The sequence below is a fragment of the Suncus etruscus genome, chromosome 3 (genome assembly GCF_024139225.1).
Source record: "Suncus etruscus isolate mSunEtr1 chromosome 3, mSunEtr1.pri.cur, whole genome shotgun sequence".
In the NCBI taxonomy this organism is placed as follows: domain Eukaryota; kingdom Metazoa; phylum Chordata; class Mammalia; order Eulipotyphla; family Soricidae; genus Suncus; species Suncus etruscus.
The window spans coordinates 25,041,101-25,058,186 of NC_064850.1; the positions used below are offsets into that span (position 1 = coordinate 25,041,101).

At 32.8% G+C, this 17,086-nt stretch overlaps 1 protein-coding gene and 1 non-coding gene across 2 annotated transcripts in view; both read right to left on the reverse strand.

Annotated features, from left to right (window-relative positions):
- CEP128 (centrosomal protein 128) overlaps nucleotides 1–17,086 on the reverse strand; it is a 423,508-nt gene that overhangs the window by 238,219 nt on the left and 168,203 nt on the right. The window contains exon 16 of the mRNA XM_049770323.1: nucleotides 13,106–13,165. Within this exon, the coding sequence (XP_049626280.1) occupies nucleotides 13,106–13,165 (60 nt within the window). The remainder of the gene's footprint in view (nucleotides 1–13,105; nucleotides 13,166–17,086) is intronic.
- LOC126005295 (small nucleolar RNA SNORA51) lies at nucleotides 15,347–15,482 on the reverse strand. Its single transcript, XR_007494440.1, has one exon. It is a non-coding gene; the product is annotated as a small nucleolar RNA SNORA51 (small nucleolar RNA).

The following is a 17,086-nucleotide window of genomic DNA, read 5'->3' on the forward strand; positions in this document are numbered from 1 at the left end:
AGCCTATACTTTGCAAATAAAGTGATATTGCAAACACAAAAGAGATAACACATGCGAATACAAGAGATATGGAGCTTCTGTAAGAAAAACTTTAAAAGGCCAATGCTTGCCAGGTACAGAGACCATTACCTAGGAAAGTCAATGTCAGGGTGAGGGTGAGACATTGTAGCATCACCATCAGACCACAGTACAAGACACAAGAAAGTGAAGAGAGGAAGGTATTTCTTAGAATAGTGGTTTTTCAACTCCCAGTGAAGAATTGTAAAATAGTTGAAAAGCACTGATTAGTAAACATTGTCTATGTAGTATAAAAAAATATATTGGAAATTGGAGATCAAGTGACTGCTTTCAAGCATATGAAAATGGTAAGGCATGAACCAAAGTGCATATTTTTTAGAGTCTTCCTCACATTTGTGGTTGGGGCAAGGAAGAAATAAATATTGATGGCCGTGTTTCTTTTAGGTTACAAAATTGAAACAAAACACCTAGAAGAAACTGTGTTTAGGAATCGAAAAGTTAATGTCAGATTGGAAATGCACTGAAATTGTGGAGACCAAAAAAGAACAGATGACTAGTTGCATATACAGGTCTGAAGACCAAAAGATAAGGATGAGAGATAAAACTAAATAAATAAAAGAAAATCAATAGCACAATGGAAGTTAAAGACCTACACACAAGTCTGAGAAACAATTTACAGAGAAAATAGAAGAGAAATTTAAAATAAAGCTGAGAAGTATTTGGAAAGGCAGCAGATAACTTGAAGATAGAAACAAAGAAAGTAACTATTGGGAAATAGATAGGCTTAATGTCAACAACACAAAAAATACATTTTTGCAAAAAAAAAAGGTAAATGCAGGTAAACACATCAAAGCAAAATAGGATGAGAAGATGAATAAACACATTTCTAATGATTATACTTATAAAGGACACCTTACAAGGTAGATGAGGGCATTTAATCACCTTTTATTGTCAACACTTCATATTGTTAGAATCCTTACAATGAGTATTTATTCAATAACATACAAAAAACTATTCTAGATCGATTAGTCAGTGATATTGAATTTATGTCAATTAGAAAATGCTATATAGGCATTGATATTATATTGGCAAAAAAAATCTATAGTATCATTTTTTCTTCCTACATAAAAATAAGCTTGAATCGCTAAACTGTGCCTTTTGTTCACCTCATCAAATATTCCCATTTCCTCAAGAAAAATAAATAAGCTAATATGCTCCCAGTGAGTATCATATTATTGGTAAGATACAAGGAAAAAGGTTAGACCTATACTTTACTTTCAAACAAGTTATCAACTTAAACACAGACACACTTTTTTCTTTCTAAAATGTGACCTTATAAAGTAAAATTTTCTTCAATTAAAAACTCTGTGGAAACAATTGTGTGTTCGTGTTGAGGAACACATGCATACAAGCACAATAGATAGAAATAAGGTATTATACAAAGTGAAGATATGACATATTAACTGAGGCAAAAATAAGATCTATTAAGTTCTCATGATGAATTAATATCTTGAATTTAATAAAACACAAAAGGAGATGTTTTGAAAATTAAAGATAATTATAAGAATTTTAGCCTATTTAAATTAAAAAGGATATTTATTCTATTAAAGATGATACAGAAATTTAGAACGTGAACATTTTAAGTTGGCATACAGAAATATAATAACTCAAGTATAAATGCACATGTCTGATACAAGTAAGTTTGATTCCTGAAAACACAGTCCCTTAAACATTAAGTATTACCCGAGTAACCCCTGAGTATCAGCAGGTATAGCCATTATTTTAAAAAATCAGAAATAAGGTTTCGAAGAATGTATACATGTCACTCCTAACAGATATGCCTACATAATAATGGTTAGTAACAAAAACAATGACATTTTGGAATGCCACAAGCTGATTCAGTTCCACAAACTTATAAAATATTTCACTAAGTGTACTCAAGGATCTCAGGGTTAACCAGTACTTTTCACAGAAAGTGAAGCAAAAAGGAAATCTATAACTTTCTTTGTCATGTTTTAAAAGTGAACTGTCTGGAAACTAGATTATGTTTTCAAAATTCTTTCATGACTCTGCCAATCAAAATATGCTAAAGATTTCCTCAAGAATTGCTCTGAGACTAGGTATTACTTAATCTAATTACAAATGATTGATATTAGCATACATATTATCCCAATGATTAAATTGGTATGTGAGCATCACAGAGACAGTTGTCACCTTTAGCGCCACATGAATTGGATGATTTTGATAAACAATACATAAGCAAGAATGTAAAATTTAAAAAATTTAAATATAAAAGAATGCACAACATATAATAATATAAAGATTGTGACAAAATATAAGATCCATAGTTAACAACAGGCTTTGGAACAAAAACACTAAAAGAAATATTAAATTTTAACTCTTACTAATAGAAAGACCACTGTTCTAAGAACAAGATACTACTAGACTGACAGTATATATATATATATGGTCAACTGCATATACATATATAAATTTATATATGAAAACATGGCAGATAGCTTGAAAATGGATAGTTTTCTTTCATTTTCTTAAAATTCGCTCCTTTTTCTACTTTTACAAGGATACAAAAAAAATTAAACCAATATGTTAAATATACTTTTATCAAATTAGTAACACATGCATAATGATAAAATGCAAATAATACTTTTCTATTTGGAACAGAAAATTGAGATTATAGTACTTACTCATGTTGTGTGCTCATAGTTCTGTTTCTAAGCTTCAAAAATTGTCTATCAAATAAGAAAGAAACCCTAGTTTTGAGTTTCATCTTCTTTTTCTCCTTCACCTCTCAAATCGATGATGAGAGCCTCTAGAAGGATTCCGCCCACTTTCAGAGTATTAGACTTTTACCCCAGTTTATTATTTTTCTCTTCTTCAAACAAAACCACGCAAATTGAACTAGCTAGTCCTGCCTCCCAATTAGAGGGGGAAATAAGGGAGGCACCTAGACCAAACAGGTGCAAGACTACTATGTAGTAGGATAGGTACATAGGGGACCACATATTCTAGCAGCCCTGGGGGTGAGGGAAGAGGATATGGGAGCTAGGACAAAAACGGAGGTGTAGGGAGGAAATTTGGTGATGGGAATCCCCCCTGATTTTATGTAAATATTTACCTAAATATTATTGTCAACAATATGTAAGCAACTATGATCAAAATAAAAATTATATTAAAAAAGAAACCCTAGTTCTTTAAGTCTTCTAATATTTAAAAAAAATTCCATGTTGTTATTATACAATGACTCATTTCTTTTAATCCTTGCCACCAATTCCATTTTTAAGTCACATGACGCAAACAAAATATATCCAGTTTCAAACACCTAGTTTAATCTGTTCTTAATAGAAACTTGACTGCAAATTTAGAAACTAAATGCTTTCTTATTTGTTGCATATTAATCTCTAATCTGTATTCACTGTCATTAAGATGGAAAATACATCTGGTTGTATAATAATTCTACTAGTATATTTTTGAAAAAAAATTTAAATTATTTAAAAATTTTAGGGGCCAGAGCAATAGTAAGCAGGTAGGTGTTTGCCTTGCACACAGCAGATTTGGATTTGATCCCACGTAGCCTATATGGTACCCTGAGCACCACAGGATAATTCCTGAGTTCAAAGCCACGAGTAACCCCTGAGCACTTCTGGATGTGGCCCCAAAACTAAAAGCATGAAAAAAATAGTTCAGTGAAACAAAGTAATCAGACTTGATACTTGATAAGTTTAAATTTAAATTTAAAAAAGAGTAAATTTTGTCTACCACACAATTTTTTATTTTGTTTGTCTGTTTTCTTTTGGAGGGGACCACACTGGGAGGTACCCAGGTGCTCAGAGGTGCTTCTGGCTCTGCACTCCAGTTATCAGTTCTGGTGCTGCTGAAGAAACCATATGGGATGTCAGAGATCAAGCCCATGTCAGCCAATGCCCTACCTGCAGTACTATGATTCCAGTTCCTACCCCAAAATTCTTCTGCCAATGCCTAAACCTCATTGCAATTTTATTTGGAGAAAGGACCTCTAGCAGGTAATTATGGTTAACAGAGACCAGAAGGGTGGAGCCCAATTCCCAAAAAGCCGATTTCCTTATAAGAGGAAGGGGAGGCATAGTGTCACCAAGCAAGCTTATATTCCATTTCTTCCTGCCTGCCTTACTCCTTTCCCCTACCTTTCTCCCAATTACCCTTAAAAGGATTCATCTACAAACCAAAAAGTCTCATCAATCTGCTTGTTTGTTCCTGAATTCTGTATTTCTAAACCCCCCCCAAATATTTAAAGCCCTCAGTCTGTGCTATTTTATCATGAATAACCAAGCAGACCAATATTATATAATGTATAGCCTTAGTTTATTTCTGTTATGCTTTGATTCCACTGCCTTATAAACTTAAAAATATTATAGTTATGAATTTGTTTTGAATTGAATATGAATATAATAATATTAAAATATAGTCATGTTATTAATTCTATAATACAAAATAGCAATTTATAGAAACTTAATCAAACAATCATCAATTATGAGAACCAGAGCTTATTAATGAAATTCCCAGCATTTACATCAAGCATCTTGAAGAAATAGCTTGGACCGTAGTACAGGAATAGCTTTAACAATTCCAAGTATAATTAACTGACAAAGCTATTAATCATAGTATAAACAACATTCTATAAACCACTCACAAGAGCATCTTACAGATTACATAATAGGCTCATTTATTTAACTACATCAACAAGTACTGATAAAAATAAACTAAAATAGGAAATTTCTTAATAAGGCTTAAAAATTTTATAGTTGACAGCTTACAATTAGCTAAGAATATTCACAAGAATTCAGTAAAACAATAAAAAATTATCCTTTAATCTGAACCTTCTGCTGAAATTGAATGCAACACTTAGAGTAGTTACTAAGGATTGACTCAAGGCTAAAAACCCAAGAAAACAAAATTTGAATAAAAAATTATAACTGATAGTTAGCCATAATATTAGGACCTATAATTTTGCTACTTTTAACTACTATGCTTCCTTTGCCAAAATTCTAAATATAAATTTGAAAGGAAATGTTTATATAAAAACCAAAGATTTTTTTAAAAAATGGTAGTTTTTTAAAATAGTGCTGGCCACTAAAACTGCAAAATTCAAATCTAAATAACCTGAAAACGTAATTATAATTATTTCAAGCATACATCTTTATTTTTCTTCTTAGTTATAAATATAAATAAGCAAATTTTCTTCATGATAATGCATATTTTAAAACAAAAATACTTTTCTATTGAAACTGACCAAAATGAAATTGAAAATTAATTTTAAAATATTCCTAAACTAGCAAGGTTAGAAGACAGGCACATCTTATCATTCCTTCCAAAAGGAAGAATATTTATATATTTATTATATTATTTATTTTATTTTATATATTATTCATTCAATAAAAATAAATGTACTTTTCTAATAAGTATCATATAGTCATTATTTTAGAGTTACCATTTCCCAAAATGATACTAATTTTATATTACATTTATATATATGAATATAATGTAATAAACTAATGGAAATAAATGATATAACTCAAGAGTTCAGAGATCCAGATTCAGTAACTTAATAGCTTATATCCTTAGGTAAAACGTCTTCAGCCTTTTCCTCATCAACACAATATGGTCTTAATTACATTATTTATAAAGTTACTTCAGTTATAATTTTCCAAAAGTAGTAGAAAAAAATGAATGTTTGCCAATACCTAGAATATACTAAAAATTGTCATTTTCAGGACAATTTCAAACATAGGAAAATTCACAAACAATTTGGATATATAAATACTTATTAGATGTCTATGTTCTATCCACATGGAACTTATATGTAGTAATTCATATATACATTATATAGTTTTCTTTTCTTTTTCTTTTTTTTTTTTTTTTGGTTTTTGGGGCCACACCCATTTGATGCTCACGTGTTACACCTGGCTAAGTGCTCAGAAATTGACCCTGGCTTGGTGGGACCATATGGGACGCCGGGTGATCGAACTGTGGTCCTTCCTTGGCTAGCGCTTGCAAGGCAGACCTTACCTCTAGCGCCACCTCACCGGCCCCAAGTTTGATTTCTTTAGGATACTTATATATGTTCTACCTTACTATTTCTCTTTTAGAGTTATATTTAGCTAATAAATTATATGGAGTTTGAAAATGCAATAAAATGTTTTGAAAAGATTATTTAAAATAAATATATGTATTAAGTCAGCACAGCAAGAGCAGAGCCAACTCTATGGAGACAAAGCATAGAAGCCAGAGTTCATTGAGCTAAAAATAGTAACACAGAAGGCTCACTAGGTACCAATGAGGTTGGCAAAACCCCAAAGAATAACTCCATTTACACAATTGTGAAGATAATGAGGGTGAGCTTTTAGAGGTTTTGCTTTTTTGTTTTGTTGTGTTGTATTTGGGGGGCGGTGTATGGCTAAACATGGCAATGCTCAAGGGTTGATTACTGCTAACCTTGCATTCATGAATTATTACTGGCTCTGTTTGGAGGGGTCATAGTGATGTCTGAGGTAGACTCCAGAGTGGCCACATTCAAGACAAGTACCCTACTCAATATAGTATTACTCCAGTCCAATTGTGAGAATAATTAATGAGATCAAATACTACAAGTCAAAAATGCAGGTGTGGAAAGGATGATAGGTTGACATTAAAAATAAAAATAAGAAAACTCAATGAAAGGTCTGGAAAACAGAAATACGGGAACTGAAGAAAAGATTGACACACTTAAAGATTAGACAGAAGTAACTTCTAGAGAACAGAAGATGGAAAATAATCTTGAAATGAATAGCATATTAGAGAAATGTTGGATGAGTTCAAGAGCAATAATAAAAGAATCATCAAAGGCCTTGAAGAACATGAAGGTAAATCTGTAGATGAACCAGTATTTAAATAATCACAGATAAGAATTTTTCAGGGTTCGGGAATATGGGAAACCAAAAACAAGAAGTTTGAAATGTCATAGCAAAAATACACTCAAATAGAAAAATTCCCAGACATATTACACTCAAAAATAAAATAATTTCAAAATATAGAGACAAATTATTTTCTGGATGAATATAGTACAAAAATTCAACAAAATGAACATATCAGCCAAGAATACTCTATCCAGCTAGATTATCATTCAAATTTGAAGGAATGATATAGTTTCAGGGACAGGCAGAAACTTAAGAAATGCATAGCCTTGAAATTAGTCTCAAAAGTGTTAACGGAGCTTGTTAAAAAAGGCAAAACAACAGTCTTAGCAGTTGGCACTTAGTATGCCATTCATTAACTGCACTATACGATGGTTGCCCTCCACTAGATTAAGATATGCTTATTTACTTCTAGCCCACTAAGAGATTTTATACATTCACAATAACAAACTGTTTCCTTTATTTTTGGTGTTCTATATATGATCAGAATTTTTTATTTTGCATCCATAGAAATTTTAACTATGATCTTTAAGTTATTAATGCAGATTACATGCAGTATATATAATACAATATTTTCTAACATAAAGTAAATATTCTCTTAGATAAAACATACTTTTATATTTTTTGTCTATTCAGATTTTCTTCTGAAATTTTTATTATATCTCTTCACTCACTACATTTTAGATTTTTAGAGTTTGCCTATTTCATATAAATTTTAATGTTTCAGCACAAGATTATTCATAACATCAATTTTTAAATTTATATACCTATAAAAAGTTTTATTAATAAAACATCAGTCTATCAATTCACCATTGGCTTGATAGTGTGTAGAATTCCAGGAGATTAACTCTATTCACCTATATGTTTCTAGATGTAATCACCTCTACAAACAGAGAATAATAGAGAGTAAGCAAAATAGAATCATAGTAAGGTAACAACAACAATGGTCCAAGTCACCAGAATGGAAGATTTTTCTCTCTATAACTGAGCTTATCTGGCAAGGGATGGAAGAAATCCTTGGGACAAAGATTGAGGGAGTGGGGTCTCTAGCACTGCGTGTGGTGTTGAATAATGAATAATGTATGCATGAAAAGTATGCTTAACAATATTGTAAATCCTGGTAGCTCATTAAAAAGCATGTGTGTGTGTATGTGTGTGTGTGTGTGTGTGTGTGTACACTCAAGGATATAGCACAGTGGATGAGTGCATTCTTTACATATATGAAGCCCTGATATAAATTACTGAAAAATAACATTTAATTAAACATATCATTTATTCACAAGCAATGTTCTAAGTGCTAAAGATGAAATAAGAAATTGGAAAAAAAAAAGAGGTTTCCCTTCAATAGCTTACAGAGTCATGATCATTTCAATATAATAAAATAAAGGTCAGGAAAGAATAGTACAGATAATCTATAGTCAAAGCAGCATATAAATTTTGCTACTTCAAGGCTAGAGAAATAATACAGGAAGTAAAGTATTTGCCTTGCATGCAGCTAACCCTTGTTGAATGCTTAGTACTCCACAGGTAGCCAGGAAGAAAACTTAAGAACTACCAGTGACCCTTCTTTCAAATAAATAAAGATACTTCTTGTCTTTGAGTTGTTTTGTTTTATATTTTTGGTTTGGAGGGCACACCTGGAAATGCCTAGGAGTTCATCTTGGCTCTACATTCAGGAATTGATCCTGAAAGTGTTCCAGGGATTGACTATGGTACTAGAAATAGAACCCAAGTTGGCCGCATTCAAGGCAAGCACCTTACCTGTTGACTCACTTTGGCCCGAAAACAAATACAGGATTTTTATCTTTAAAAAAGAATTGGGTCCATGGTGCCAGTGCGATAGCACAGCAATAGGATATTTTGCCTTGCACACAGCCTATCTGGACGGAACAGGGTTCGATCCCCAGTGTTCCAAATGGTTCACCGAGCCAGAAGATATTTCTGAGCACATAGCCAGGAGTAACCCCTGAGCATCACTGGGTGTGGCCCCAAAACAAAACAAAACAAAAAAAAATGGGTCCAGAGAATTATCTCTAAGATATATTGTGTATATTTGCATGCAAGAGGCCAGTTTGATACTAAACCCCACATATTCCCACCAAGCACTAACAGGAGCTCTTCTCAGGCACTAAGCTGAGAGTAGTCCAGAAAAAGAAAAATGAAAAAAATAACAAAATAGTGCAGATATTCAGAAATAAAAAAGTTCTGTCAAGAGAATACTTAATTACTATCACCAAAGTTAACTACAGATCTGGGATTGACACTGATGCTTATTACTACTGTCATTCCAGCCAGAGACTGACTGCCTGGTCTAAAGTTGGTCATTCATTACTGCCTTCTCACTTTGTTCTCATTTTTTTCCACCATTTTTTAAACCTAAGATTTGATCTGTAACTTGGACCAGGCTTCTCACTTTCTTTCTGCCCAAACAAAACTTGATAGATTTCAATCCCTGTGATGGAAATCCATACAAAATTTCTGCTACCCTTGCCTATATAGGACACATTGTACCCCTATTATAAAACCAACCTATGACTGACTTAAAATCCAAAACATTTTATTACTTTTAAATATAACATTAAACATCAATTGCACATTGTCACAGAATATTATTTCGGTCATGTTTTCCTCTGTTTTCAGATTCATCCCACCTTACTCAGATATATGAGCATCACCCAAAAATCTCTAAAATGGTCGTCTCTAATCCATTCATTCACACCACAATCACTGATGTTTCCAGTATATAGACATATGAAAAAAAACACTCTCCTGTTCAAAATTCCTTTGTGGCTCCCCACTCAAAGTAGAGTTCATTCTAAGCTTTTAAAAGAACAGACAATGTTCTTCTAAAGACCAAATATCTACGTCTGTGATCACACTCTTGCCATCTTCTTTCTCACACTTCATACTGAGGTATGGCAAAGTATTTATAGGGTAGATTTCATTTAACTTGCAATGCTGTTTCGTTTACTCACTATTCCTACAACTGTCGACTCAGAATCTATACAATATCCCCTTTACCTGACTATCTTCAAGAACTATCCCAGACATCAGCCTTCACAGAGGCTTCTACAACTTAAGCATAGCTTCTTTGTAAAATATTAAAATCATTTACCGAAATGTTACCTTTTCTGAGCAACAATCCTTGTTCTGTAAAAGGAAGACTCATGCCTTAATTCATGTTTCTGTCCATAGAATGTAACAGAACATTAAAGGTATGGTCATTAATTTGTAAATTTTCTGTTAACCTGAATAAAATCTGACCTGCACCAGCTGAAACCACAAACGAACAAAAAGGCATCAAGTGTGCTAATTCTAGGACTTTTTAACAACCACCTCAATCCTCTTCCTCCCTGAGGTGAATTATTCTTATTCATTGGGTACTTTTCCTGAACTCTTCGTTCAACTCTTAATTAGACTCCATGTTCATAATATGCCACCATTACCAATAAAGCAAGAGTGATACAATGCTCAAACCAGTTCCCTACCTTCTGTAGAAATGACACTAACAAAAAAAAATTCATTTGGCAGATTTATGAAAACATTTACCAAATGCCCTCAGAGGTCCTTCTCATACAGCAAAACGTCAGCATGGACTAGCTGAATAGCAATTGTACTTTCCATATAGTTTTCTCCTCTGATTTCAGATCTTATCTTGAAATACAGAGCTGTCCAACTCTAGTTCGCGGGAATTACGATATGGTACCCCATCAATAATCTAAGCCATCTTTCTAGCAAATAGATTCAATTCCCCCTTCATCAATTGGTTGGCATGGCACTGCTTATCATGACCTTTTATACTGTAGAGGAACAGTTGTCTCATGCAGCATTACAGCTCGTCTGATCAGAAGTTCAATTCCATTAAATGATAAGGGAAAACTGCTCACTAGCTCCCAAATTAAAGAGCTATGATTAAGAGTCATCTTTGGCTCTCATAATTTAACTGAACAAGAGCAGTAAAAAGTTTTCTGTTCAAAAATGATATAAAGATTTTAACTTGGAATAAAATTCCAAGTATATTCCTTGATGCTATTTTGGCATAAAAATATGCTTTAGTAATGCATCCCCCAATTTCTGTATGTATATTTTAGATTTACTATGAAGGTGGCATAAACACATAATTATATTTAGCTCTATGAAAATGATTCACAGTTAAAGAAGGGAAAAATTCCAAGGTCACTTAAATTTATAGTTTAATCACCATATTCTTAATTTTTATTAATGATTTTTAATTAGAAGTTACTTACATGAAAACTGCTCTTGGCAAATGAACCTCACTTTCCATCATTCCAGCTTATTCACCAGTCTTGGGGTATTATATTTGTTCACTTAAGTAGATCATCACCTTGTACATATAGTAAACTGAGAACTTTATATGTTGCTTGCATGTCAAATTTGGATATTGCATTTTCCAGTTTTCACTGACATGCTGACAACTTTGTACCCTGCTCACTGCCTAGAAAAATACTCTGTTTTGTTCTTATTCTGTATTCCTTTGTCAGTGTTTACATATTTCATAATACATATAGTATAAGGAATTTTAATTTTTGTATACACCTCCTTTCCCTGTTAGACTTCCAAGATTAGACACTTTAAAGAAATTTCCCACTTATAATCACTTCCCATTGTCTTTATAGTGAAAAAGTACACAATCAATAAATTGTGTTTGAAATCAGAGAGAGTACAGAAGGGAAGGCTGTATTTGCTCTGAATGAAGCCCACAGAAATTGATTTCCAGTACTGCACATGAACCCCCACCCCTGAGTTCCACTCTGAACACAGTCTGAGTAAGTCTTAAGCACTATAGTATATAGACAAAAATTGAAAACAAACAAAAATTAAAATAAATAATTATCAGCTTGTTCTACAAGCCTGTGTAATTCCATGTAATTCCATGTCTATCACGTGGTTGTCTCATTCTATGTCTCTTGGCCTATCCACTTTGTAGAAGCCTACATTCTCTCTTGAATATGTATTTCCTTTACTCTCATTTCACATTTTTCTACGTAATTCAATAAAAGCTATTTTGCTTCACATGCAAAAATTTAATTAATTTGCATGAATAAAACAAAATTTGCGTTAATAAATAAAAAGTTGAAGTAGTAATACACAATATATTAATTTTGAGTGTGCCATGGCATGTAATTCTTTTTCCCATTCTTTCCAAGGCAATGGAAAATTCACGAACCTTTTTAAAACCTCATTTTTATTATTTTTTATAACAATACTGTACAAATCCAAATTTCATTGTTATTTTTTTACAATGAAGTCCTATATTGGGCAGAGTTAGCTTGCAGTAGAGTTGATTTCTTATAAAATTTAAATACAATGGAAGATTTTCATTTTACTATTTCAGGGCTTAAGAATAAAACTAGTACAAAAAAGGAATCCACACACTTAAGTGTTGAGATTTGAATAAAAAAATATATCTATTCCTTTTGTGGTCTTGAAATTCTATGTATGTTTATTAGTGAATTTTCAAGTTGATCTGATATGTAAAGAAAATGATCTTATAGTATAAAGAATCTTTTTGTTGAACTTTCAAGTCGTTTTAATTTTATTTTTATTTTTTATCATTGAATGAATTTAAATCATAATGCCAAAAAATGTTTTCTGAAGGACAAATCTCTTCCAATGTAAAACTGTGAAAACAAGTGAACTAGAGAGGTTAAGAGAATTGCCTATGTCTCCAAGAGATTTGGCAAACATTAAGCCTCACTTCAGGAAGATTAATTACAACTGTCCTCATTTCTGTACATTTTCAGAAACAATGACTAACACAAGAATTGGTTTTTTGACAATCGAGCATTGATTCCTATAAAATCTCATTTTATAGTTACTTATTTAAGCTAATCTTTAAATACGAAGGGTTCTGAGGCCTATTTGGCCTATTATCACCTAAGAACTAGTCACAGTATCATTTTAACATCTACCTGAAGGAGGAAAGAAGTGGGAGGGTACCATGTGCTTTGGGAACAACTATTAAAAAATTAGCAGCTTCTTAAATACGCTTAAATAATGAGACCTTTCCCAACAATGGAGTGCAAAAATTTCATATAATCTAGACATAAGACAAAAATATATCGCAAACAAATCTTGAAAATCATAAACAGTATCATTGGAAAAATCAGAGATATTACCTTGCTTTCTGCTAACCAACGATGTGGATCATAATTAATCTCAGGACTAGATGAAAACACCTACCAAAAACAAAGAAAAATAGCTTATTAAAATATTTACTCTGAAGCATATTTTTAAAAATAACATCCTTCACCATAAACATCTAACAGTTAAGTACCTAATTTGTTAGCTTAGTTTTAGGGCAACACCCAGCAATCTCAGGACTACTCTCATCTCAGTGTTCAGGGTCACTCCCAGGAGTTTATCCTGCATACAAATTATGTATGCAGCCTGTTAACCTCGCTCTCTACCTTTCTCTGTCTCTGTCTTTCTGTCTCTCTTCCTCACCCGTTTTCTCCCTCCTTTACTACCTCCCCTCCCCACTCTTCCTCCATCAGTTCTCAAACTTAAGGGTATAACAAACAACAGACAATCACAATCATTTCATTCAATTACCAACATTATTATTTCCATAACCACTTTTTGTTGTTACACTTTTTGTTGTTGTTGTTGTTTTGTTTTGTTTTGGGGGGGGTTGTTTTGGGCCACACCCAGTGATGTTCAGGGGTTATTCCTGTCTATGCGCTCAGAAATCACTCATGGCTTGGGGGACCATATGGGACGCGGTGGATCGAACCCAATAAGTCCAAGGCTAGCGCAGGCAAAGTAGACTTACCGCTTGTGTCACCTCTCTGTCCCTGGCAATTACACTTTTTAGACCAAATGGTTGGCAGGCAGGCAACAGAATATGATTAGAACAGGCGTTAAAGTCCTGACTGTGCAAGCCCCTTTTTTAGTTCCTCACTAGCTGAGTATTAGGCAGTACACAATCTTCCCAGACATTGTTTTAATTTTACTGAATAACTTGAATGCATGCTACCCTTCTGACCGGGTATATTTGGCAGGTTTTGGTTGTCCAACCCATGTTGTACAGTGGCAGGAAAGTTCTTCTGGAGTACTGGTATATGTTTTCTAGCATGTAGATATTTTTTACTTTGATCCATTCCTAATGCTCTGTTTAAATACTGTAAGTCATACAGTCAATATGTAGGCACACTGTCAGTCATTGTATATTTAAGATTAAATGCTTTGTCTTGAAAATAGATTACCTGTGAACTTAATGACTAACAAATTCATTTCCATTTTTATTCTTATTGGTTCTCATTTCATTCTTGTATTCTGTAACTTTTTCAAATTGGTCTAGAATCTAATTTGGCTTTTAATAAATATAATTATTACAATTCCCGAACATCTCTACTAATGGTTTAGTACCAGGAGGGAACAGACTGTAGCCTAGTAGTAATTTGTTTGGGGATTTTTAATTCCCTGGAGGCTTCTCCTGGAACTCCTTTTAAGTCCATGTACTGGAGTCCATAGACCCAATTAATGTTCTTTTTCAACTGTCACCTTCATTTTGTGGGGGTATTTGGTGGAATGACACAGTGAATAGAATGGTCAATGAGCAAAAGTTCAGGTTCCAATTCCAACTGGATGGCTTGTATCCCATTGTTCTTTTCTCAAAAAATCACCAGACATCCATGTGGGTGTGCTAGGGACCAAATAATTATCATTGTCAGACTCAATGGTGACATTTCAGATTTGAGTGCAGGTCTTAAGTCTCCCAAAGATTTCAAGAATGTTTCCACCTGCATGGAGAAGCATATAAATGGTTCATATGTCTATAAATGCTTTTCTCCCACCCTGTGGAGATCGGAACCCATGTCAATTCACTCCTCCTTCAAACATTGATTTAAATTTCTAATCGTATAAGTGTGTATACGTGTATATAATGACAGTACAAATTGATTTCAAATATAACAGCATGAAAACAATCAACTTTCAGTTGTTATCAATGTTTAAATCTATAAAGGTTGATTTTACAGAGGCCTATGCTGAAACCTATCTCAAACCGATTTCTTTCATTTTGTTCCTTTTTCTTCAGCCCTGTTCCACATAAAGCATTTTACAATGGTTTCAAGGTAATTACACAAAAACTTAATTCTTTGTCTCATTTGCTCATCTTTAATTTCATCCTATTGTATCAGCAATGGTTGTGAGGAATTGGCAGAAACTAATCAACATGACTTTGTGTAAATACTGCTTTTTATTTCATGAAATAAACATAATTCTACAATAGCCTGTCTATAATAGCAATTCTAATTTCCATCAAACAGATTGGTTTATAAAATTCCATGCTACATGAATATTTTATAAATATAAATACATTGCTATATTTTGTTATAAAATGTGATACCTATATTTTAGGTATATTTAAATATCTTGTTTTTGAATGTTAAGATACTTTTGCAAAATTTTTTTTTAGGGTGCCTTTACTGTACCTCCTCTTTCTATACAGCCAGTGTAAAGAACACAGCCTGTGGTAAGATTTGGGAGGCCTTATCTTATCTTTTATTTATTTTATTTTTTTTTTCTTCAGAGCAAACTAAAGTTGTTTTTTTGTTTTTTTTTTAAAGTAAGAATTCATTTAAAGGACAAAATTGATTAACATAATGAGGTAAAATAATCTAACATAATATAGTGACATAACATAACATATAATATAATTGATATAATAATAATACATGTAAGTCAAAGAAAATTTCTGATTAAAAACACAATTTTTTTTTCATAATGGCTTACATATCTTTCACTGTAGTATTTTGGGTACATATTCACATTGAATCAGGGGAATACCCATCACCTAATATGTCCTCTTCTCAATCAAAAATCAAATATGCTAAAAATAGGCAGAGTCCTGTCTAGAGGCTTCCAACCTCAGTTTGAGAGAGGATGTGAAAAAAATAATTAAAATACCACAACAATACACAAAAAAACAACAAAAAAAATATCGAATTAAATAACCGATAAGCACCACAGCAATAAAGACAGGCACCACACAATAATCTCGGTTCTAAAATCAAATCATACTCAAATGCAAAAAAGAAAAAGAAAGACAAAACAAAATAAAATAAAATAATATTGGAGACATCAACCGTAATCTTCACACCAAAATAAAGACGTCAAAAAAATAGATCATTTATTCTCCTCTTGCTGCTTTCGTGGTATGTGGAAGACTTCTACTTTATCTTGGATGGTAAAATCAGACCTGTTTCTAAAGATCTTGGTGGCTGTGCAGATCAGGGAATGGAGTTTATGAAGTCTTTCTTTGTGGTTCTAGCAGTTATGCTTCTTCAATGTCATTTTTTTTTGTTTTTTTGTTTTTTATGTGTTCTAGGTGTTTCAGAATAGTGCTACCATTCTGTGTTTTTCTTTTGTCTTCTGACTTACTTCGTTTAACATAACATGATCTAGGTCCATCCACGTTGCTGCAAAGTCTGTGATTGTATCATTTCTAACTGCCATGTAATATTCCATTGTATATATGTACCACATGTATATATGTACCACATCTTAATGATCCATTCATCTGTTGTTGGACATCGAGGTTGGTTCCAAGATTTGGCTATTATACTGAGTGCTGCAATAAATAGTGGGGTGCATATGTATTTTGGAATGAATGTCCTTCCATCTTGGGGATATATGCCTAGGAGAGCAATTGCTGGGTCAAATGGCAGCTCAATTCTAAGTTCTTTGAGCACTCTCCAGACTTTTTTCCATAGATGTTGGACCAAGGGGCATTCCCACCAGCAATGAATGAATTGCAAAATTTTATTTAAAAATTGGGGGGAATATGTTAACCCCTCTATAGGAAATCTGTTTCTATTTTCAAATCCTTCCTGATGTGTGAGTACATGATTCCCTAAGGAAAGATATTAGGAAAGTGAGTTAGACATAAGATGAACACATAATGAATACCAATCACATGACATGTACCAGAGTATTAGAATCTTATGTCCAATTTTTTCTCATCTACTCTTCTAACTACATAAATATCACTCAATTCTTATCCACTCATGCACTCACTACCTTTTCTCTAATCATCATAGTTCACAGTATTTTCTTCTATTCTTGCCTCTCTACTGTGAGACATAATTAGTAAA